Source organism: Anomalospiza imberbis, chromosome 3, assembly GCF_031753505.1.
Source record: "Anomalospiza imberbis isolate Cuckoo-Finch-1a 21T00152 chromosome 3, ASM3175350v1, whole genome shotgun sequence".
In the NCBI taxonomy this organism is placed as follows: domain Eukaryota; kingdom Metazoa; phylum Chordata; class Aves; order Passeriformes; family Viduidae; genus Anomalospiza; species Anomalospiza imberbis.
This window is the reverse complement of record NC_089683.1, coordinates 68,204,591-68,230,406: the sequence shown is the minus strand read 5'-3', so window position 1 is coordinate 68,230,406 and position 25,816 is coordinate 68,204,591. Positions and strand designations below refer to the sequence as shown.

General features: G+C 36.4%; 1 protein-coding gene across 15 annotated transcripts in view; it reads right to left on the bottom strand.

Moving 5' to 3' along the window:
* RGS7 (regulator of G protein signaling 7) overlaps positions 1 to 25,816 on the bottom strand; it is a 259,983-nt gene that overhangs the window by 52,968 nt on the left and 181,199 nt on the right. For all 15 annotated transcript variants that reach the window (XR_010997344.1, XR_010997345.1, XR_010997347.1 and 12 more), the window contains 4 exons: positions 18,841 to 18,892; positions 6,862 to 6,926; positions 5,091 to 5,167; positions 4,889 to 4,970 (listed from right to left, as the gene is read on the bottom strand). Coding sequence is in view for 12 of the 15 variants with exons in the window: in XM_068184951.1 (XP_068041052.1) it covers positions 4,889 to 4,970; positions 5,091 to 5,167; positions 6,862 to 6,926; positions 18,841 to 18,892 (276 nt within the window). In the remaining 3 variants the exon portion in view is untranslated. The remainder of the gene's footprint in view (positions 1 to 4,888; positions 4,971 to 5,090; positions 5,168 to 6,861; positions 6,927 to 18,840; positions 18,893 to 25,816) is intronic.

The window sequence follows — 25,816 nt, the reverse complement described above, 5'->3', positions numbered from 1 at the left end:
CTTTACTCAAGTATTAGACTAAATAAAAATGCTAAATAATGTGAGTACAAAATCTTCTACAAAGATCTTAGCAGGCCTGCTAGAGGGCTTATAAATATGTGCCTCAACTACATACAAGTATGGATCATAAATATTATAACCATTTTTTGAAATTAAAGCATTGTACAAGGCTTTGTTTCCTTACCAGAAGGGCAATTATCTGAGAATGACAATTCCTGGTTTGGCTGCATTCCCTGTCTGCTGTAGAGGTAACTCCCTTGTGAGGACATATGGTCGAAGAGGTGCAAAAGCAGACATGAAAATTATATGTATATATATCACTAGAGAAGTTGGTTGGCATTATTCACATTTGCTTTCAGAAGACATTTATAAATTTTCTGAAAATATTATGAAAAAGCAGAGATAAGTGTTCTCTGGCTAAACAAGTGACTGGCCCAGAAAAGTCTAGCACTGAGATAGGCATGCACCATCTTATCCAAAGTAAATTTACTGTTTTGACAACTCTCTGAGGCTGATCTTGAAGGACAGGATGAAATAATCATTAAAATACAGAAGAACCTACTGCCTGGCCCTCAGCTCCTGTTAGTGTTACCCGCCAGGTCAGAAGTCAAGGGTCATGTTCAGACCTCATAAAATACGATTTAAAAAAATAAACATAGGAAATTAAAATGATGGACATAGAGTCTCATAAAAAGAGAGAGAAGAAAAAGGTGTGAGATGTGTGACAAAGTTTAAGATATTCGAAGAACACTGTTTTCCTAGTTTGGTGCTAGGAAGCAATGGCAAAGAACACACAAACCCAGACATACTCACCCCAGGTATTTCACTGTCATGTATTAAATCACACAAATACTTTTTTTGTTTTTCATAAAATCATAGAATCATCTAGGTTGGAATAGACCTTGAAGGTGATTAAGTCTGACCTTTATCAATACTTTATATCTATGTTTTCCCAAAGAACCAAAATATCACCATAATCCAACAAACCAGTAACAGCAATGGGAATAGAAATCCTGTGGATTGGGTTTAATCAAGTTATAAATGGCAGAATGAAAGAACTGGCTCACATTTTGACTGATGCTCATGCTTTATCAAATCACACTGTGACTAAACTTTGGAGAGGAACACAGGCCAATGCAGTTTTCTAGCACATGCGTTGCATATTTCCCATCTTCATTTTAAAATCAACTGCACAGAAACCTGCTAAATGTGACTGTAATACAACCAACACAGACTGATGGAAAAGGTCAGAGAGGCATTGGAGAAAATTAAATGCTTTTTCAAGTTTTTACAGTTACAATGTATATAAGTGACTTTCAAAGAAAAGGATACTTCCCCCATTATCTTCTGAATTAATCTCAATCTTAGCAAGTATCCAAAAGGCCTTTTTTATTGCATAAATGTATAACTCAGGAAGAAAAGTGAATAATTTGTAGCAGCAAGAGATCAGCCATCTTGCTTGTTACCTAAAACAGTTAATTTTAGAGCAAGCCACAACTACTTTGCTCTGACTGTATTTAGTGTGGGCTTGATAATGTTTTACAGGATTTACTGCTTTAGTACCTGATTGTCCCTTTTTAACAAGTGTAAGATAATGGGGTTTAAAAAGAGATAATAATTCAGGAAGGATGAAACAAGTTCTCTTTCAAAGGCTTTAATAAGGAGCATGACATTTCTTTTTGAACAAAAGCAGATTTTCATTTTCTTTCTCCTGGAAGTAAGTCACTTCTCCAAATTAGCTTGATTTGTTATTGTTTCTGACTAACACCTTAATCCTCCTAAACATTTTTTGCTTGTTTCCACAGTCTGTTATCAATAGATGTTTCAAAATTATGAAAATAATACACTTTCTAGGCAGGTGAAAAGAAGAGAAAGATTTTTAAGATATGTTTACCCTGCTATCAAAAAGAGAAATGCATCACTATATGTGAATAATACTAATCTCAGACCTATGACAGATACTGGCTCTACTTTAGAAATAACAGCATGGACTTCATCCTAGGCCTGCTGCTCAGGATTGCAAGGGAGTTTATACAGCTCTCCTTGACACAAATTTCCATGGCTTTTCTATGGCTGGTATCTGAACTAGTAAAATTAAAACTTGTTTGGGAACGTCTCTGCAGGCTGCAGTTATCTACAGCTGAAGCTCAGCGTTATTCTTTTTAACTGCATGCCAAGATCTTTCTACATAAAGCAGAAACTGGAATTTACAGAAATGCCCAAGATTGCACTCCACATACCCTGAAATACACATAACAACCCCCAGTCTCCCCCTCCAAAAAAAAAAAAATTTAAATAATTAAATAATTAAATAAACATGGAATGGAAACTAAACAGTGAGATAGTACAGCTGTTCTATTAACTGTCTCTCAGAAGAAAATTGAAGAATATATGATTATTTGAATAAAACTTTCCAAATCCAATTTCTCTGGCTTATCTCCAAGCATCATCTCAATATGAAGACCTAGGAAAAGTTATGGGCCAGCCAATCAAAAGTTAACAGTCATAATGACTTTCAAGAATTTGTCTGACCCTCAGACTGTGGCATAAATCTTCTAGAACTTCTGTAATCACCTGCAGGATTGCGTTCGACTTGGCACCTATGAAACAGTGGTGTTTTTTGAGGCAAATCCTCTTTACATGTCAAACCCTGGTTCATTTACTTTATTTTAAACCTATGAGTCACAGTGACATTTCTGATACCAAATCATCCTCTTTTTCTGCATCACAATTCTCCTGGCTCCACTGCCATACAGCTGTTCTCATGTCCCCCTTTCCTGTAGTGTACTGCTCCACTGTCCTTTAGGAATGATGGCTTGCTTCCCCCTTCTGCTCCTTTCACCAACTTAAAGTTGAAATACAATGCAAATGTAATATTCATAGTTTATATTTTACATGTAAATCTTCTGTATCAGTACTGTAGCTAGGTAAGTAACAAATATAGCAACAAAGCAACTAAGGACAAGGATGCCTGCAGGAAAACCCTGAAAAAATATTTATTTACTCACCTTCAACCAACCAACCAACAGTAATGAAACATTTGATCCTCAAAACTCATTTTCAGTAAAAAAAAAAATACATTGGGGTGGATTTCGAGCTATGTTGTCACTGCACCTAGACTCTGAACTTTTATCAAAAGGTGAAACACTGTAAATAAAAATAAGCATTATACACAGATTCCCATCCAAACATTATCTTAAAAAATGTTAAAAAAAATTTAGATCTCTGGAGTTACAGATGGATTTCTGTAAGTTTTTGGGAGGCCTTCAGGAGGCTTGAAAATCCATTACAAATTGTAACTAGCTCTAGCATCACACTCCTCTTTTCAGTCCTTTTGTGTTTTATCTTTTGCTCTTTTCAAAAGAAGCTTCTGGATGTTACTGTGACAGCAAATTCATAATGGTGTTTTCAAAAATATTATTTCACTGTCTCTTGAGAGGAGCAGTTTAGCCAAAGTATGAACCTCTCCATTCATCTATTTATATCTTCTAAAGCCAGAAGCCTACATTGCTGACTGTAAGCCAGTCTTTTGCCTCTGATATTTCCTAGGTATGTTTACAGCCAGATTAAAAACATCTGCTGGACCAGGCAGATTTATCCACAGTTCAGCCAAAGCTCTTAATCAGATTCAATTTCCTCTTGTCCTAGTCCCTTTTACTCTCTTGAAGCTTCAACAATTCATCTCTTCCAAACCTGACAATAACATCTCATTCTCAGATTCAAAATCTTTAGATCCATTTCTGCAGTGAATATAAAAGCTCCCTGCACCTTCACAGGTCTCAGGTCCACAGTATTTTCTGTTTATTCCCTATGTAGCTCCAATCTACATCAGGTGGAAAACTGTTTTCTGTTCTCCTTCCATGTTTTATGTCAGTGATTAGACAATAATGTCCCAGTCTTTTTGAATGTATTTCCTGTGGTTGGAATCTTTCACATCAAGTTGTTTTCGCTACCTGACATTCTAAATCCTACCTAAAAATCCATTTCTTCTGTGACTGCTGGAGTTCCACAGTCACAGATGTAAGCTGACCATGGTCAAGTTTATTATTTTTTATTTAAACTTTCTCATTGCATTCTACTCTTCTACACGTGTCATTACCTAATTTTACTTCCCCACTAAAAGTAGCTTTCCCCAGAGTCAGAGCAAAAGATGTAGTTCATATATGATTTCATTTGTAATTATACCAAACTGCATAAACAGAAAAAGAAAGCTTAACTCTAGGTAAGGAAAAGCAATATTGTGTTGTAGTAAAGCAAAAAAAAAAAAAAAATTGTACAGTTTAATTGGAATTATTGTAACAATTGACATTCTTTTTCACAATTTTGGCACTAAAATATAGTTGAGTATGTAAGAAAAATTTTTTTAAAGATTTTTTTCAGATGGACTTTGACAAAGAACTCAGACAAATCTTGTTTATACAGTGATTCCCACAGCTCAAAGCCAATATCTAACCTTTATGTACTTCAAAAATATCTTGGAAACATAACTAGAGTAATGATAAAAGGCTTAGCAAGCAAAAAAAGCAGACTAAAAAAGAAAAATAGTCAGACTTATTTAAGGGTATTTTTAGTTATGCTGATAATTTCGGTTGTGTGACTCATACCCCAGGAAACCTTTGAGATGGTAATAATCAAAGACAGGTACCTTCTGATTCAAGAAACCAGGCACAACACATCTATTCACTAAAAATCATGAACCAGATGCATACACATCTGAAGTCTACAATATCAGATTCATATAAACTCTAGATCCTTAAAAGAGGGAGGCAAGCCCCAATCACTCACCCTACTGCTGTTTTACTTGCACCCAGGCTACCCCAAAGCTCCACAGAAGGTGACATTTATCAGCAGCCCTGCTCACAGACCCAGTGCCCCCACCAGCACTCACCACCGGACGGTGCACATCCCAAAATGCTCTCTCCTGACTGTCAAGAATCTTCCTCTCTATCTTGTCTCTCTTCTTGTCAACTCTGTCAATGTCATAGGATATTTAAAAGAAACAGTGTTGAGGACAGTAATTTTAAACATAAAACGTGTCCAACCACTTCCCCCTCCCTTCAAAAATCATGCTTATCTCCAAAAGAACTTACTTTGCTTGTGCTTCAGCTTGCATAAAAATAAACTCCCATTTCCGAGCAAAAGCTCGCTGTAGCCTGGCCAAACTCTCCTGAAAACACATCACAATTTTAGTGGGTTAGGTTGGAAGTTATTTGCTCTTTAATAGGTTCTGGTTTTATCTTTCCCTCCGCTCCTCACCTCCCCCCCACCAAGATGTAATACAAATCATTATATTTGTGTCAGTGTAAATGGACCTTACTTATCTGATACGAAGTTTTTTCTTGACACCAAATGAGATGGAATACTTTTGAATGCCTCAACTATTTTAGTTTTTAAACTCTGATAAAAAGGGTAGATGCATCTTTCAGCAGAACATTTCTGAAACATTTTTATATACTGCATGCTATCTTAGCAATTTTGAAATAGTCAAAGAAACATCCTTGTTTTGAAAGTACATAATAATGAAAGATAAAAGCAGTTATCTCCATACTGGATGATCCACATGACAATTCCTCATCAGTCATCCATGCACATGGTTTCCACTGCACAGTGTTGGCTGCCATTTTTGGTAGTATAGCCAAACCCCCACAGCTATCCTCATTTTTAAAAATGCTGTATAGTTGTTCAATATTGTACAGGAAATGTATCTATCCTACAGTCTACTACTAATAACAGGAAGAAAATTTATAAAATCATTGCAAAATTCTTTCTTCCATTGATGATGGAACATTTTCACTGTCTCCAACAGAGCTTTCTAAATCTCTTCCCAGCTTTAACAGCAGCAGTATGCAGTCTTTTTAACAAAAGTGTTGTTTTTAGTATATTTCTATGCATTGCAAATGTATCTCTGTGCCATACTCACTGAAAATGAAGACTACAGAAAGAGAAGAGCAGACTTTCTAGAGATGTTGTCAATACCAGAAAAGGCTCTCATGGATTGTACATTGAAGGGGAGTTTTCTAAGGCATGTGAGTATAAAATTTTGCATGCCCCACAGTGCGGCACACTGAAAAACAAGCTTGTGCCAACAGAAGCAATACAGTGTGTCAGCATGGTGCTGTGGCTGGAGTATCTGGTGTGTTGAGAGGCCTGGCTGACTATCCTGCTATCAGGTCACAGCAGCACAGCTGGACAGCTTCCAGCACAGAGACAGGGCTGTTTGTGAATTTTATGTTGACAGGTTCTTCAGGAACTTTTTGGGGGTAGAGTTGGAATTCGAGACATCTCTCTCCTTATTGAATGCCATCCTCATCAGCTAATCCAACTCCCTCTTTTTCAAGCTCTTCCTGGCCCCAGTTATCTTACCTTGCTCGAGGCACAGCACCACTGTCAGGGAGTAGGAATGCCTCTAGTCTGACCCTCTTTGCCTCTCATCTAGCTGATGGGAAAAGGCTCAAGTGTCAGCATCACTTATAAAGAATAAGATTTACATTCCTACATCTATCAAGAGCTTTTGGAAATATTATCAGGGATCCTTTGTTCAAACCTTAAATGATGTAGAGAACAACTGCTTCCAAACACTCATGGTGTAGATGGGATTTGTGAAGTTATTTGTGATCCTGGCATGGGGATCTGAGCAGAATAAGATTAGAGATGGACTGTAATCTCAACATTTGTCCAGCTAGCCTTCATTATCATCTCTCAAATGCCATTTAGGACTACTGAGCAGTGTTAGACCCACAAGCTGGAAGAACTGGATAACTAATAGATTTTCACACATAATGCCTGTAGTTCTCATGATTCACATTATTTCACAGGCTCATCAGGCCCAGGACAGAAATTTACTTTTTGCCAGGTACTTACAGCTTCATAGTCTGCTAGTTCTAGCCTTGCTTTGTTTTGCATTGTCCGCTTGCAGAGGTAAACAGCTGGAACAGAATAAAATAAACAGAATTTGCTACGATCTCACAAACATGGCAGATCAGAAATAAAAGCTTCATGTCTGGTTTAAAGATAACTTTTTTTTCGTTTGATTTCTCCCTTTTTTTCTTGAAAGCTTTAAATATGGGATCAAGGCTGCCAGGATTGTAACTGAAATGATGGATCAGATACATAGGCTCATTAAATAATAATAAAATCTGCTTTATACAACAGACATCATGTGCAAAATTCATGAGGTACTCGAGGTCAGGGTTTTTAATGGCCAGGGAACTAGCATATTAAATAAAAATGACAAAGACATTTTTCTAACTGTCTGTGTATAAATCACAATGCATAAGAGTTTTATCAGGAGCTGCTGCCATACTAGTCAAATAGGATTGTAAGAACAGGAATACATGGTTTTATTTATTTTGACTCTGTATTTAGAAAACACAAATTTTCAACCTAAGAAGATTTTAGCTAAAAAATAATTCTAGATAAAATTCATGTCTCAATGTCCCATACACATTACTCTGCTATAACTGATACTTAAACTGGAAAATGATGTGAGACCAAAAAATGAAAAAAGAAAGTGTCATCTGTTACATATGAGAAAAAATATTCTTTCATTTATTTTCTAAATCAAAAAATCCTTCACAAGACCTGTCCTTCCTCTACTTCATTCAGACAGAGCAGAATCTTTGGTAATAAAATGCTGAAGTACACTTTCAATAAACTTTATTTAGCAGCAAATACTTTCCAAACAACTCTGAATATTTTACAGATTCCCCCACCAGTGAGACAATGAATGCAGCACAATTCTTAATTGTGCAATATTTACCCACTTCATTACTTCAGAGCACTGCTCATGTGAGATGGATGAATCTTTTGATCAGAGTAGGTAATAAAACCTTATCTGTTATCTCTACAGTCAGCAAAAAGAGTCCATAGTCACTGGTTGTGCTTAGGAATGTTTCTGCTCCCTGACTGCCAGCTGGTCTACTACAGGAGCAAAGCCTCTCTGGGAAATAACTTCACGTGGGAACTTATTTCTTTCTAACTACAAAGAAGGAGGTGCTCATTTTAGATATAGGTTTGAATATTAAGTTAGTCAACTCAAATACAGTTTAAGATTCCATGGAAATATTTATTCCTGATAGGACACCTGCAAATGCATGCAAACCCACTCCAATGAATGTTCTTTTAGTTGAATTGATTACAAGCACTTCTACCTGCAATTAAGGGTATTACTTGATGTAAAATGATTTATATTTTAATGCAATTTTTTTCTTTTCTTCCCCTCCTCTTTTCGTGTGTGTTATTTGGTCTATTTTCTTTTATAATATTTCACTTTCCACTCTCATAAGAAGCTATGGTCTCTTTCTCTATTCCCTGCCTCCCCACATACCCTCTGGTTCCAAGGCAGTTTCTGTGTCTACAAAATCTACAAAGACAGATATATATCCATGTCACACACAGCAGACAGTTTCTATAGCTTTCATGCATTTTAATATTATTATACACTTACACTAATGCATTGGCATGCATTCTGAAACATCACAAAAAGATGAGGGGATGAATTTTGGACTTTTTGTACTTAGGTTGCATTCACAATCAGTACACTGGTAACAGATTCTTGAGGAGAGATATGGTCTTTGTCATTTAGCTTCTTTTACAGCTAAAGCATTCATTTACAGCTGAAGCATTCTCCTCTTTTCCTTCAAAATTGGTTATTTCATTAAACATGAAAAAAAAAAAATCCTGAGCCCCTTGTAAATATTAGCAATAAAATACACACTTTATATAAGTGTTTAGACAGTTCCGAGAATTCCAGGGGTCAAAATTTGTCTACCAATTTAATACCAACTGAATAGAAACAAAAAAAAAGCTCCCTGTTCCTGCACTTGATCAAAACTTTTAAACCACATTCTTATAGTCCCAGTACAGGCAGTTTTAATTAGTTTAGCTCTTCCTTGAATTCCACTGTGGGAAAATTTTAGGATTATATTTCCTGATACCTCCTACAAAAATCCTTGTTCCAGAGGTAGCTGACTGCTCATCTTTTTGTCAGGATAGATTACATCAAAAAAGTATCTTCAGATAACAGAGATTTCAACACCTGAAAAACAACCAGCAGGTCACCAGGAGACAAATTAGCTTGACACATTATTAATTTAATACTGTGTCTTCACTGTGTAACTCCACTGCAGTTACTTTCCCTGCAGGGTTCTTTTAATGGCCCACTTTGCTCCCAATCCATAGTAAAGTGTCCATATAAAGATGTTTTGTTTTCATTAAGAACATAACTTGGACAGGACTCAAAAAATCATATTCATCCCTCAGACCCTTTTTTTTAACTGAAATATCCAGATCCCTTCCCCTTCAGAAGAGCCTAATGGTTAAAACACCTGTGGCTTGGATTCCTTATGCCAGAAATGTTTCTATGTGCCACTGTGAATAGGGTAGAATATGCCCAAGTTAAAATTACTATTGTGGGAAGTACAGCATATCCACTAGTATAGGAGAAAAAAATGCTGGAGGACATTCCTACTCTGACTCAATTTATTGCCATTTCTATGTGCTAACAATTACATCCTTATAAAAGTGCATGTTTGAGCCTCTATTTAACAGCTAACTGTACTGCCACAAAAAGTTGGCAGCAGCTCAGGAATTTGTCTTCACCAGTTTACACTATCACATTATTTGACTTATCTGTAAAAAATTCAGCAGCATGTTGGAAAGCAAGAATGTGAAAATCACCCTCATTTTCAGCCAGGTCATTTGAAGATATAGTGAGGTTTTGTTTTTCTGACATTTAGGACAATGAGATTTGAAATGTGGATGCTCCCACCTTTCACAGGCACCACTCCTTTTCTGCACCAAATCACACATGAAGTAACTGTACTTGTCCAGTAGCTGGACTTTGAGGATGTCAATCAATTTCCCTCTCAAAGCAGAGTCAGGATCTCCCAGAATTTCATGAATTATGGTGTCTGCTTTTCCAATCCCATATGTTGACAGTGTTTTTACACTTTCATAAGAAGTGCAGCCTGTAGGAAGGATCTCCAACTAAACCTCTCTATTTCTGTATATAGTTCTCTATTTATCTATTCCACAAAGGTCCTGGTCAGGGCCCTCAGTACACCAAGGAGCTGTAATTCCACCAAGGAGCCCATCTAGGGGTTCCACTGAGGCCTGTACTCAGGAACTGTGCTCAAGCCTAGCTATTCCCCCAGGAGCAGGCTTGAGTTGTGTTGTAAATAGATTTCTAATGAGCTCTGTAGCCTATCCATGCTGCTACCTTGCTCCTGCCTGCACTCTTGCCAACCTCAGTTCTTGTCCACCTTCCCTTGCTTGCCACTCCCTGACAAGGGTGGTGAAAAATGCTCACCATGGGGATGAATGATATGCAAGGAACAGGGTCTGATTAATAACCTCAATTTGCTAAATATGGACTGCCTTATACATTTATTTTTAGAGCCAGTGTATTCTGATGGATTTTGCAATCAACATAATTGCCTCTACTAAAGTGAATTATGTATTAGATGCTATAGCTTGTGCTTTAGAAGTGACTGATTACCATAAGAGAACAGATTTGCCAATAATTTTAAAGGCCATATTAATTTGTAACATTTCATAATGAAAGATGGTCAATGGTGTTTATAAATGGGTATTTGAACAACAAACAAGTATTGAAACACATTTCTAGCTGTGCAGTAATTACAGTCTTCTAGGTCTTGAAAAATTCTGTTCAGGCATTCACAAAAAACGGGCAGTCTGAGAGTTTCAAGTGAGACTACAAAGCCAGAGTGGCATAGAGAGGATGCCTGTACTTTCCCTCTTGCAAGTTTCTAAACTGTCACACCCAAAAAAATATTTTCATGGTTCGCTACATACTTCCTATTCTTGACTGTTCACTTGCATTTGAAAACTCCTAAGAAACCTCTATAGATTTTTTTCTTTACATAAGATCATAGAGATTATGACACATTTCATTCTAGACTCAAGAAACTGGGCTGAGTACACATTATATTATACACATTTACTCAAAAAAAAAAAAAACCCACAAAAAGCCAACCCCAGAACTTTCACCCAAAACCCACACTGGGGAGTTTTATCTTGTGCTAAACAGGAGCTAAATCTTGCCTTTTGCCACAGTGGAGCAAAGGCCACAGCTAAATTCAATGGAAGTTCAACTGGGCCTCTGAAGACCACAGACTATGGCACCTACACCCCCACCACCATGTACACAAACTTCTTCCATATCTGTGCCAGAGCCAGTGGGGTCACAGCTGGATTCATCCTTGACAGTGAGCGTGCTTTCAGTGAACGCTCGTTATCTCCACTGAAGCCAGGTTAAATTTATGTACTCCCTGAGCCAAAATCCTGTTTTCGGGGTCAGTGTGTATAAGCCTAGTCTGTATCTAAAGAGCAAAGAAAATAGCAAGCACTGCAAGGTCAAAGGGCTTCAAAGTGCCCTGACAGACAGCTCTCCTTCTATAAGCAAGTTCCTGCTTAAGATGGAGAATTACAGGACAATCAGCACAAAACGTGACTGCAGGATGTAAAGCATGAAATTAACTCTTTTATTTAAACATTGGGATTTCTAGGGCTATTTCATACCATCTTTAGGTCACCTCTGCTCTTAGTCAATAGAAAAAAAATTGCCCTTAGCAACACCTATTGAGTTTCACTTAAGTCTTAAAAATGGGTCACCACAGAGCCTCGTGTATCTACAAAAGAACCACACTCCTAAGTAAATACTAATAAAATTAAATTAGAAGGAAGACCATGATCAGGTTTATGTACATTAAACTGCCAAATTGTCAAAACCTTAACTTATGAAACAATTCTCCCCATCTCCAGTCTTCACTCTTTGATCCTATTCTTTCCTATAACACTTCAGGAAAGCAATTCAGTTATAGGTTTACACAAGCAGAGGACTTTCTTACATAAACAAAGGACAAGAAAGAAACCAAATTTCAAACTACCAAGAGATCAAGAATTAGAAAAAGGCAAATTCATCTTCAACATACAGAAGTCCCCAGATGATGATGGCTTTGGAAAATCCTGCAGGGTGACAAAAAACGGGTATGGGAGAATGGTCACCCAAGATCAGACAAAGAATATCCAATTGTCAAATACAATTTAAAACTATATCCATTGAATCATTTAATGCTTGTTGATATTATCATAATGCTTTCAACTTGCCATTATGGTTATATTTGCAGAGAGTAGGAAGCCTACAGTTTCAGGGACAATGGGGCAGGAAAAGGCATGCAAGGTAGAGCATGTCAGAGTGCCAGCATTGCCGCCTCCCCACCCTTCTAACATGGACCAGCCACAGTGATGGGGACCTCAGCCTCAGCGCTAAGATCCCATTATGGTTAGCATTCAAATAGCCACAGAGCCCACAGGGACCCCGGTGCTGGAGAAGACATGCCACAGTGATCACAGCAGCACACCAACGTTGCACCTCCACACCTTTCTAATCTGGATCCCTCATGTGATGGGATGAGGGGAAGTCACATGAGGAAGGGCTGAGGTCCCTTGGCTTTTCAGCGTAGAAAAGAGAAGACTTAGGGGAGCTCTTATTGCAGTCTACTGCTTAATTTTCAGGTGAAGAGGAGGGGAAGGCAGTGATCTCCTCTCTGTAGTGACCAGTGACAAAGCTGGAAGCTGTGTCCGAGGAGGTTCAGGTTGGATATATAGAAAAGGTTCTTCACTCAGAGGGTGGTTGGGCACTGGAACAGGCTCCCCAGGGAAGTGGTCACAGCACCAAGCCTGACAGAGTTCAAGCACCGATTGAAAAATACTTTCAGGCACATGGTGTGATTCTTAGGGTGTCCTGTGCAGGGCCAGGAGCTGGACTTCAATGATCCCTGTGATTCCCTTCCAACTCATGATATTCTATGAAACCTATTTAGTTTATTCACCAAAGCAACTTGAAAGCAATTCAGAAAATTCCAAGTTATGTTTATAAATATCAGAATTCTGATACAAAATTTTATTGTTGTTTATAGGAGACCTAGATGCAGATTATCAATGCTTTTAAAACAGTACTGCAGAAACATGTACTTGCACCAGTTTTTATGGAAAGAATAATTCAGGTAAGCACAAAACTCTGAAATGGTGAGATGACTGGAAAGCACTATCAGGAAATGCCTTCTGGTTAGAGACCTCATTGCAGTGATTTGTCAATGTCAGAATCAGCAAGGATCAGAACAAAATTCAGGCCATGCTTGTTGAAGTGAGACTTTCATTTCATCATTTATATGACAGAGATAGCTTCTAATGAGCGGATAATGTATCTATACAGAGAAATATAACGGTATATGAATTCAGAGTGGGAAAAAATACTGTAGATCACCTCTTCCACCTATCTGCTAATATAAGTGTCTTTCCTAAAGCTCATTTGATTTGGTTCTACACAGATCAAATTTTATGCATAGCAAGCACTGACACCAGTCACATTTTTCTTGAGAAGCTTCTATTCTTGTTAGACTGTAGTGACACTTAGTCCTGTCACCAAGATCTTAGTCAATATATTCTGTATATATATCTTCCTAAAGGCAAGTCATTCACTTAAAGAGTCCCAGTCTTACTTTAGTAAATTACTTGAGTTCTGGTAGGAAATGTCTGTTTCTTACTACACCTAGAAATCCAGAAAATTCTGAGAGATGGGTCCTTAACATAGGGATCTGTATTAAGGACTTTAAAGAATTTATTGCAGGAGTCGTTGCTGACATATTCTGACATTAGCTGTAGAAAAAATGGGAACTGAGAATCAAGGATTGAGATTATAGAATGGCAGAGCTCTCCAAAAACTATTCACACATCCTTTGTAAATTCTCATGGCATGAATTTTAACAAATATTTATATATATATGACAATTTGTATCAGAAGTGCTTCTCTGCTACCAGTTTTGCCCCAAGCTATTGACTCATAGTTATGGGTTGATTTCCAGAGATGCTGAGAACATGCAGTGTTCCAGCAGAGTTCAGGTAAGCAATAGGGATCAGTATTTCTCAAATACAAATTGCATACTAATATGCTGTTGCCAAGGAAATCCTTCCTGTGCATTTGGGCAAAGAAAATATATAATGTATTCTCCACACAGTTCTTCTTCCAAACAGTCACTCCATGACAAAGGGTACAGAAAGACAAATGGGAGAGAAAATTCCTGGACTACTCAAATTTTCATAGAGGAATTTGAAGCTAAACATGTAAAATAAGTAGGCAAGAGACTCTAAACAGAAAATTATATGAAAATTTTCAACATGTGAAAAACATGATACATGACTACAGTTACTTTTTGTACAGTATGCATTTTTTAGCATTACTGTGGGTTTGGGATAGAAGAGGGAAATGAGCCAGGTGAAATGGCTCATATTCAGAACAGAGCAGCAGAGACAAAACATGGAGAGGCCTCTGTCAGTTTACTTTGAAGCGATAAGAAAGTATCTTTAGGAAGGAAGTGTTGTTCAGACTGACTTGTTAGCTGATTATCAAGTAAATTTAATAAGGAAAGACTTGTACTCTCTTAAAAATGCTGGAGAACAACAATGAAACAGCTTTGGCACAGCAAAAGTAAATGGCTACCTCATTTTACTATAACACAGCATAGATAACGAAGTGATGACTATCTAAAGAGCTGCAGCATTTATCCAGACAAGTATCTCACACTTTAAATGGAGCAATTAATTAAAACTTACCCCAACCCCCATGATTGCTCTAATTTCCTAGGAGACTTCTTTTGTAATACATGACTTTACCTGGAAGTCTACTGAAAATATGTTACATTTTCAAAACTTGTTCTTCTACACAGCAACAGAATTTAAGAATTTGCTTTGAATATAGAGAAAAACAGTCCCATTTAGCATAATTTAAAGTTCACATAGTCAAGTGCTCTTAAACTCCTGCATTATCAGTTTTTTACTGTGTTCTCTATAACTTACCAACATTCTGCAGTCCTTCATTTTTAACTCATTTGAGAGAAATGCACACAAAAAAAATATAATGGTCAAACAACATCCTGTTCCAACTATATAGATGCAGTTGACTTTTAGTCTTCTAGTATGTCCAAACCTCCTTAAGACTATAAGTGACTGTAGCACTTTCTAAACTTTATTCTCTCTCCTTTGAGCAGATTTCTTTTTTTATTATGCATTTAATGCAGATTTTTTTTTAATATGCATTTAACTGCAAGAAAAAGTCTGATATGTCAAAGATACTTTTGAGTCTAACTATCAGCAAAAGTTCACTAGGGAAAATGAGTAAAAGTTACTAATTCTTCTTATATTATGTCTGAAATTTTTATAAGCCTTACATATTCAGAAATAGGTTAAATTAAGCCTAAAGAATAGGAAAAAAAAGGCAAGTAATTGCCATTTTGTTGTGAATGGAATTTTCCCCTATCGTTTGATATTTTATACTTATTCAAAAAAGAAGACAGTAATGAACTAAAGGCCTCAAATTTACAACAGCTGTGAGTCAGTAAACCTCCAAGAGCACCTGACAGGTTCCATTAGAACTGAGACCAAATGCACATGGTATAACAATTTTATGTGTGGCATTATATTTCCCCTTTCTGGGATGCAATTGTCTTAACCAGCCTCCCAATTTAACTACTTCTTAATGACATGACCTGTTTATAATATGACAGGAAAAACAATCCGTCAGTTACAAAATTATATCTGTAAAAAAAGAGAAGATAATTACAAGCAGGTCACGTGCTCAACCACTGGCTGTGTTCATTACAAGAGCCAGTTTATCTGAATTGAGATCCAATTCTATTTGTCACAAAACCTAATCATAATTCAGGAACATGACTTAACTCACAGGAAAAAGCAAAGTTATTTGAACTACACTAGTCTTAATAACAGTAGTTGCTATTATTACTATTTATTTTCACTAACAAAAACACTCTAAAACCAATGGGATTCTACAAAGAACAACATGTCCTGCCTGGGTGGACTCCAAGACATATGGCACTAAAATGGGACTTCAACAGATGGAACCTAAGGACTTGCCTTTGTAAAAATTATTTGCAATTTGAGGAATCTCTCTTGACAACACTTAAAGCATGATTTTCAGGAAAAAGGAGGGAGATTTTCAGCACTTTATGAAAATCGACAGTTTCTCAGTAACCTCAGAATGATCATAGTCAATATTTTGGAAATTACAATCAAAAGGCTATTTTCCATTTTGTCATAACTTAATCCAAGCCCTCTTTTTGCCACTACAACGTAGCAGTGCACTACAGCTTTATTATGGCAATGTGTCTGTGGTTTTTTGACATATCAGAAGATTCTGTTTGTATGTCTTTTTCAATTATACTTTCTACAGAAAAATATTTTTTTCAAGGCAAATAATTGCTATTACAAGCTCATATAGATAAAATTATATTTTAGAGAAGATATTAACATGTTATGCAAATATGTAAGGATTATTTTTTTCTTAGTTAGTCAGGTAATAAACTAAGACACAGTATCTCAATCTCATTTAATTTCTTGTTTAAGATAAATTATTTTCCTGGCAGTGTGCTACATTCTGGACAGTAGCCCAGTAATGGATAAGTAAAGATGAATGGTTAGGATTAATTTTTAAATAAAAATAAAATTCTACAGTATTTCCAACGGCTTTTTAAATTAGATTAATGGCAAAGAAAGTGATTTGCCCTGTTAGTTACTTTGATCAAGGAAGATTACAGCGAGAGTTTGCTTTTTGCTGGTCTTGAGGGACTTCTAATGCCTGCTACAGTCAATAATTTTAGATGGCACAGCTTTAAGCTTGTTCAGGACAAGTCCATTAAATTGGTAGCACTACACAGCACCATAATGCATGATAAGTATGAAATGCATTTGCATATCTGCAATAACATAAATTCTATGTACTATATTTTCCAGGAAGTAACAATTACTGTGAAAATCTGCAGAACATGCAAACCTACTTCAGATTTATTTTGGTTCCTTAAATATTTTGATTAAATATTTTGATTTTCCTGTATTCCTCTGATCACCACTGTTTACAAGGGAAATGCTACTTTCTGGGACTTGGATGATGCTAACCTAATAAGAACAGTATTGAAAAGGTGCCTGAAAAGTTTATTTTCCTGCAAATGCTCCAGCATTATCCAGTTTTGGTGATGCACAGTCACTTTTGGTATCTCCAGTACAATGCTCTGGCCCTGTTGCATGGGGAAGCTGTGGGTGTGTTTCATACAGGATTGCACTTCTGGCTCATGACATGGAAGGAGCAATGAGATAGCAGGATTGGAGGGTTTGCTTCCCCTTCCTTCTCTCCTCTGCAACCAAAGAGCTTACTTCAGCAACTGAAACATATTTAAATCTCAAAAGATCTCACATAAGTACATTTACTGTTCAACAAAAGTTCCTCCCTGCATGATGAAGACACTGATTCCAAGTTTAATTCTGTATTCCTGGCATACAAACCTGGACATATTATACAAGATTTTTATTTACTGTCTATGGTTTATAATTCATTATAATTCATATAATCCACTGATCAGCTGTGACAGGAAAGTTAGTATCTCCTACTTTAGACTAAAGGATACTAATATAAACTTTCGCAGCCTGATCTTAAATCCAGACATGTTAAGCATATAATTATTTATTAAAACCACCCCGGCAACATGATACACATTACAGCTGAACAACTCAATGTCTCTTAAACCATAGCTAATTACTTGCTGATCTTTAACATATTCATTACTTTAATGAAGTAATAAATGGTAAATCAATCATTTTTCCTTCAGTGACTAATTTCCTTATACAGAATGGCTAAGCACACACATGTGGTAAGAATCCCTCCTCCTTGGGAGCTTTCGATAACTATTTACTGACATCTTCAAATATCAGTAAAAAATTGAATATTTTTCTACTCCTATAGGATGAGGAAAATGTCACATTTTCAAACTGTACCTCGGAGACACTCAGCTCTGCTGAGAGTTTCAGCTTAAAATTACTTTATTTGGCAATGTATTTGAAATTAAACTGAGTCTGCTCTAAAAAGGAAGGAAGCATTTATTGGAACCATCCATCCCCAAACTCTTTGGCTCCCAAGGGTATAGAAACCAAATTACAAGTGAACACTCACCTAAATTTCTGAAAAGCTGTAAAAAGATATTCATGGACTGAAGTTTTGAAAACATAACCTATCATGTGCATGCTCAGTTATCTAAATAAGTGACCTGGTCTTCAGATGATCTCAGTACTTACAGTTTGGATTAGAATGAACAGAAGGCTGCTCATAGATACACTTTCTTTAAAAATTAGGTCAGAGGAACTAATTTTGTTATCATTTTTAATAATATTTCTTCCAAATACATTGCTACCTACTATCCTCAGATATTGCTGTTTAAGCACACGAGTAATTACAGCATATAGGCAAATAAACGATAAACTGTATTTTCTAATACAGTTCATATTAGAACTATACTAGTTTTCATAATAATTAATTTTCCACATGGTGTATATTACAAATAAGAGTTCTAAACTAGGCACATCTTTGGGTCTCAATCTGATAATAACCATTGCACGACCATCAATAAAGTCTCCTCTGCTTCACTGAGATCCTCTCACTGTAAATAATTACACTTCCTGGAGCAAACAGAGAATATAAATAGTAAGGTAGATTTTGATGAGTCCTGAATTTTGGGGCTTGGGTCTTTTTCTTTTTTCCTCAGATCCACTCCAAAATATGAGTTTGATAAGTTTCTGATAAACTTTGTAAAAGGTAGCAACACATTCATTTCAATATCAGTAGCAGTTGCACAAGAATTACATGACATATAATTATGTTTTAAAGAGTGGGATGGTGAAACAAGACAGATTGCAATGACACATTCATTAATAAAATGCATAATTTCTAAAAGAAATAGGAAATATTTCTACACTGACCATAGTCTGTGTTTTCCGGCTCCCAACAATTTGATGGCCAAAAATAGGGTGTCTATAGGCAAAAAAACAAGAAGTAGGAAACTCAAGTTAGACAATGCAAACATTATACAGTCCTTGGATTGTTACTGGTTTTGAGAATCAATTTATATTTTTGGTAGATCTATTATACTGTGAACTTGACATTTTTTAGATAGGCATTAAAGTAGAAAATTACATTTGTACACCTGTTTATCATGCTAGTGTCAGAGTTACATTGAAAAAGGAAAAAAAGTGGGTTTTTTGTTCTCAAAGTTAAGGGAACAAAACTCACACAGCTAGGTAGTGGGGTTATCTTTCACATCTTTCCTAGAAATACATCTCTCACATGTCCTGAAGAATCACATTTAGAGGTATAAGTAGCTTTGAAGTTCATTCAGTTCATGATTTTTGAGAGTTTTCATTCATAGATTAATATTAAATTCTTTTCCCTAGGTGTTATTTGTTTAAAAATGCCACTAAAAACATCCTGTTTTCACAAAGACATTAAAGTCTACTTTTTAATAATTGTTTACCGGTTGCAATTTAAAATGTGGGGTTTTTTTCCTAAGAGAAAGACAATAAAGTACCAAAAACTACTTCAACACTATACTTATTAAGACTGTGCTACATGTATTGTTAAAAGAATTCGCTTCTAACAAATGGAGAATATAAGACTGTATAGACATTTTTCATACAAATTACTTCATTTTTAAAATAGCAACTTTTGGTTAAAATTAATATTATTATAGCATTTTTTATAGAGCACATAATCCCCATACAGGCCATTCACTTAAGAGTCAGACTTGATGATCCCTGTGGGTCTCTTCCAGTGCAAAATATTCTGTGAGTGAATGATCTATACATAAATGCATACACACAGCTACAGGGAATTACATAATATTTGAGCAGTTGAATGCAACTCATTAAATGTGTGAAGTGGTTTGAGTGGTATTTCAAAACACAGGTGGTTCTTCAGGAAAACTTTCTGCTTTTCTATTTCTTATTGTTTTTTTTCTCAAAAATCTCCCAGCTGCAAAAATGGAAACCTTTTTGCTGCCCACTTCCCTTCATAATTGTTTCAATGTTAATCTGGAAACCAACAGGGCTGAAGGGTGACACATTCACACCAATTGTCAAATTAAATACATATTGTGAGAAATCTCTTGGTTTTGTAACATTGATACATCAAATTTAATAGAAGCAATTTAGAACTTGCTATTTATCAAGCAACAGCAAGGAGCTAAAGGATAAAAAAGGAACTATCACAAGCTAACTTCAAAGGTTAGCATGTGTTTCTTGCAAGCCATTTGGTATATTTTTAAGGGAGCAACAATAAGTAATTCTCCAATCAACCATTCCTTCACAGTGCCACTGAAATCAAAGTGACCAGTAGAAGCACATATAAGCACAAATAGAAAGAAGATGAACTCCTAAAGAATCAATTGCAGTAGTCAGCACATTTTGGAGAAGCAACTATAAAACTTAATAGAGTAATTAATATAAAGCAAAAAGTCACTATCATTGAAATATACAGTTTACAAACTCAGAAAGTGAGAACAGTCCTTCCTTAGAGCACAAAATGTATATCCAGAAAGGCCCAAGAAGAAAAGCACAGCTATATAATTTCTCTGCTAAAAGGAAGGTTAACCTCTGTTTACAGGTTCAAGCTGAGCTTCTGAAAAAAAGTATGTATTGAGGGTTACTAAATACATAGAAACTATATCTGCTTAAGCAGCTCTCCAGCTGAAACTCTTACAGTTGTGGGCATGTTTGCTGCAAAGCCTATATTAAAGCTCCTCATGCATACTTAGTATTTCTCTTGACAAATTGCATATACTCCCATCCCAGCTGAGATTAAAAACAAATTCCATCTTCTGACTTGGGGAAAAATCACAAACTTTTCTTACAGCATTCATTTCACAACAGGCTATGAACAAATACTATATATTCACAACCATGTTAGTGATGTTAGAAGAGGACTCTGTTGTTTCACACATAAATGAAAAGCTATGTGTGGCCAGAGTACTTTTTTCAGTATTTATTTGAAATAACACATTTAAATTTTACTGAAATTTGCACTTTGGGGGTGAAGGCAGTGTGGGCATTAAACGCAGTATGGGAAAGGGCACATGATCTTCAGTGTTGTGAAATGTTGTCACTTTAGCTCGCTAGGAGGCAGAGATGACCAAGGCTTTTCTGAAGGATAAAAAGGTGCAACCTAAATGTGGAGAAGAGATTGAGGAAAAAGCAGAAAATAATGCACTGGCTACTAAGGATGAGTGTAAGCCTCCCTGTACCAGGGAGATAAAAGCAGAAAAGTTAAAACAGAACATGAGTTTTAATTAGCAAAGCACATGATAAGCCATATTAAAAGGTTTCAAAGATGTGCGATCGGGTAAGCCAAAGAGAAACCCCAGTAAAAGGCAGACATTACAAGATGAGAAAGGGGTTCAAATGACATCTAGTACAGATGAGTACAGAAGATCATTAAATGCCTTCCTTGTTTGAGTCTAAAGAAGGAGGGAGATGGTGGGCAGACAAAGGTCTTTTACAGAGACATGAGGTCTCCTTGCCAAGGCTCTGAGCTGGGCAGGCACAAGCTGTCTCTGAACTGCAAGCCACGACCCTGCCTGCCTGCTGCTCGGATGCATTTAATGGGACTTGCTGAGAAGTACAGCTCATCGGCTCAGGCACTGCAGCGTGGCCAGAGCTGGCCTCCAGCCAGCTGGCTCCCAGAGGGAACAAAGTTCAATTCTGCCTGCAATCAGCTCTGCAAACATGCTCAAAATTAATTTGGACATGGAGATAAGGCTACAGGGCAAAAAAAAAAATCAGGGAGGGAAATGTTTTTATGAGGTCAGACAGTTCAGGTTAGAAGGCTGATGAAATTCTGCATAGAAAGCTTAAAGATTTCTTGTGTTTTCACATGGGTAAACTGTGTTTATTTCCAAAAAAGCAAAAAAAAAAAAAAAAAAAAAAAGCCTTACCAAGCTAAAGAATGACTCCTGGTTCCTCAGAACTGTGATTTATATGCATGTGTAAATATTATGATTAAATACTTCTGCTGGTATTTCTCTTTCTCCTCTATCTCCAGTACTTTGTAACAATGGCTATCTAACTGGTGAGAGTTATCAAAAGTACTGAATTATCTGCATGATGTTTAAAGGGGTGCAATTACCTGAAGGGTAATTTATACATGGAAAATATATTCATTAAAGTAACCTTTGAAACGTGGAAAATTATTTTTTTAAAAAATTGCATAAAGCAGAGGAGCTTCAGAAGATTTCAGCAAAGGGAAATGTATTTCCAGAAAAGGTAAAAAAGTTTAAAATTTTACTTTTATAATGTTTCTACATCTACTCTTTAGATTGAACAGTTAATACACTAAATGTTTCCAATCTTTGAAAGCTAAAGATTACTAATATTTGGATTTTTCAAAAATTAGGTCACTGACAGTGTGAAACCCCTACTAGTGGAGAAATAAACATTAGATGCTATGTATTTTGACCAAGGCAAAGTCCTACATTACTTTCTTACCAGCAAGTAAAGGCTTATGGTATCACCCTAAGATATGTGATCAAATTCAGCTACAGCTGCTGATAAAGTTGTATTAGAAGAGCAGATATCTATTATACATTTTCAAAGCAGGAAATAGCATTGATGATTGCAGAGATAAGGAAAACTCTCCTAAAAACAGACAAAAAATAGGAGAAGGTACAGATTAAGATTTAAACAAAAAGAAAGTCCCAAACATCAAGAAAAAAAAAAACCTTTGAAAATTCTAGACACTGAAAACAAAGCCTGATATAAAAATTAGTTTCTGATTAATGGATTCTTGCAATGCTGTGATTGTATGGACAAATAGCACCAACAATAAACATGCATGTAGTTTACATGACTGATGTTTTTCCAAAGGAATATTCCACATTTTTTTGTCTAATTGCTTGGTTTTAACAGTCATGAAATTCTGGCCTTAATCTGAAGTTTACCTTGTTCCTTATTACAGACATCAAACAGTTTAATCACATAACACATGACTATAATGCATGTGCTGAGTTTACATTTCCATTTCTGTTTCAAAAGTCTCCACACAATTTCATGCTCCAGATATTTAACAGTCTCTGAGAAGAATTTGCTAGAGAGGTTATCCATGAAGACTACAGGAAAAAGATTTGCTTTGTTCGACACAGAAAGATTAGGAAAAAAGAAGAGTCTGATAAGAAGATCCCTGGTCTAATGGAATGAGGTCAGGAATGAGAATAGGAGGCATGTGCAAAGGAGAAAGCTGCCTGTTCTAATCTGATCTTTTAAAAATATCCCACAGCAATGCAGGGGGGCTCTGCTTACCTAAATTACCTACATGAATTACCTTCTAAATTGTTGGACTATGCAAACAAAGCTTGGTTCTACTACTTGTTACAAATCACATATCAAAATACACTATAGAATAACTATAGCATCCCTTGCAATGTCAAATATTCCTATAGAATGAATATTACACAATCTGTGTGCCTGGTTTCATGATCTAGAAGCTCATAAGTGAAGATTTCACCCAGGAGAGCATAACATGTACATTTATTAACATATACATTACATAACACCACCATTTTCAAAGAGAAGATAATTAAATACTGATGTGGTTTGGTCATCTTTCATGAGAGTAAAAAACCTGAAGGAATTATCATCCTTAAGAATTTTACTTTTCCTCAGAAGGAAATATGAAGCAGTTCATCATGAAGTATTAAAGAGGGAACGTTTGTCATTTTGCCATGACATCCCACTTACAGCTGAAGGAAGGTGGGTGGTGGAGCGGCTATGGCAAAGTCAAGTACTGTTTATCAGCCCAGGCAGAAATAATGCTGCCAGTTTTTATCAGTATGCTTTTGAGGCACTTTGTTTGATTGTAGGTGTAACTTGAATCAGCAGCCAGAACAAGTCAGGAGCTAGAGAAATAAGGCTTACCTAGCACTGCAGATATGATTGCAGATACATTTAAGCCTCCAGAACAAAACAGTTACAAGGACCTTCATGCCCTTTAACCAGAAAACTAGTTTTGCACACACAAATACATACTGGTTCCCTTGAGTTATACACTAATATCATTAGGTAAACCTAACCACATTAATCCATAATCCTCCTGTAATAAAGTCATATGAAAAAAATCCTGTAATATAGCACATATTCCACAATAAACAAACTAGCAGCGGTGGCTGCTACACATTGTAAGGAATCCAGTGATAAAGTAAATAGATCTGCTTTGGCTTTACCTCAAAATTAATCCATAACAATATCTGAACTAATGAAACAGCCACTTATAAAAATCAGTGTTACCCCTCAGCTTTTATAAAATATGATTAATTTCTGTGCATTAAACTGTATAACCAAGGAGGGAAATCACTAAGCATCTTTCAGCTACCCCTAGTTGACAGTAATAAAAAAAGTGTTGTTGTCTCTGAAGCTGCTCCTTTCCACTCCACAAATTTTTTAAAAATCCAATTATTTGGATGGGGGAGGAGTACTCAAATCACTTATAAACCTTTGCATATTACTGCTCTTCTTCTCTCAGGCACGAGGGAGTCTTTATAAACAACAGAAATGAAGCCTTTGCTGAAAAGTGGCTATGCACAATCAAAAATGCTTTGCATGCTGGATGCCAGATTTCACTGGCATTTTGTTTCACATTTGTTGCACTTCACAAAAATGATTTCTTGGTGAAGTAAATGGGTAAGATTGCTAGTCTAGCACTGTCAAGCCCATACAGGAAGCAAGTAGTGCTCCGTGGTTAGCTCAGAATAATTAAAAAAGAGGTTGAGGAATTTGGAAACAAGATTTTGGCTCTGTGACTCCTTTTTTCAAACTGAAAAGAGGACGAGCATGGCAAGCAGTGTGGGGCAAAGTGTGCCTGAGTAAGGAGTTAAAAAAATCAGAAGTGGCACTGATGGGGCAGTCAGAAAGACACATGGATTTAAAACCTTTTTCCCTCAGAAACCTTAATAGAACCTGTATATACCAAGCCTGACCTGAATAGACGATGAATTAGTTATCACACCTGCAATTGCCAAATGCTGCAGGTGTGATAACTAAATCTGCCAAATGCTGCGTAATATAACTTGTTCCTTTTCATTTCTAAAATCTGATTTCAAATAAAATCCTTCCCTCAAGGCACAGTACATGATCCAGAAAGGCTCTGGAGAGTGGCTGAAGAGCTGTGATGTTCAGCTACAGACTCAGAATTCAGAATGGCCAGAGGTTGGTCCAGAGTGAGCCAAGAAGAAGCTAGCTCAGTAAGGCTGACTGAAAAGTGATGTGTAAAGCAATATAATTCCACCTGAGACATGAGGTGTCCACAACACTTCACACTCTAAACTATTTTGCAACAAAGATATTTCAAGTGATTGTTATATAATTTTATCCCCAGTTTAGGCATGGGAAAACAAGGCCAGAACGGTTAAACACATCTGTCAAGAAAGTGTTCCCAGTGGCAGAACAGAAGATATCAAAGTCCACACCTTCGTCTTTCCAAAGTCCATGAATTTTGCTGCTATCTTCACTCTTGCTTTCACAAGAAACTGTTCCTGTTTTCACACTTTTCCTCAGATATTTGTGCCTTTCATCTTACAAGGTACAAAACAACAGCAGAACCTAACCCCCATCTCAGAAAATTAGTTAATGCTAAATCATGAATTAATCTCATTTAAAAATGGGAGTGTGACTATCACTAGTCTCGGGTATCCCAGGAGTTTGTTTACAGCCAAAAGATACTGGGAAATGTTATTTTTCTCAATTAACATCAGGAGACACTATGCATTCAGGGCTTGTAGAAGAAATTAGCACATTTTTCTGTGGGATGATATTACAGAAGCTCACCAGCTGAGAGGGCAAGCCAGGCATTCCTCACCAAGATGGACATATTATCATTTGTGTGGACATAAATGAAACATCTCCATGAGTAATCCCT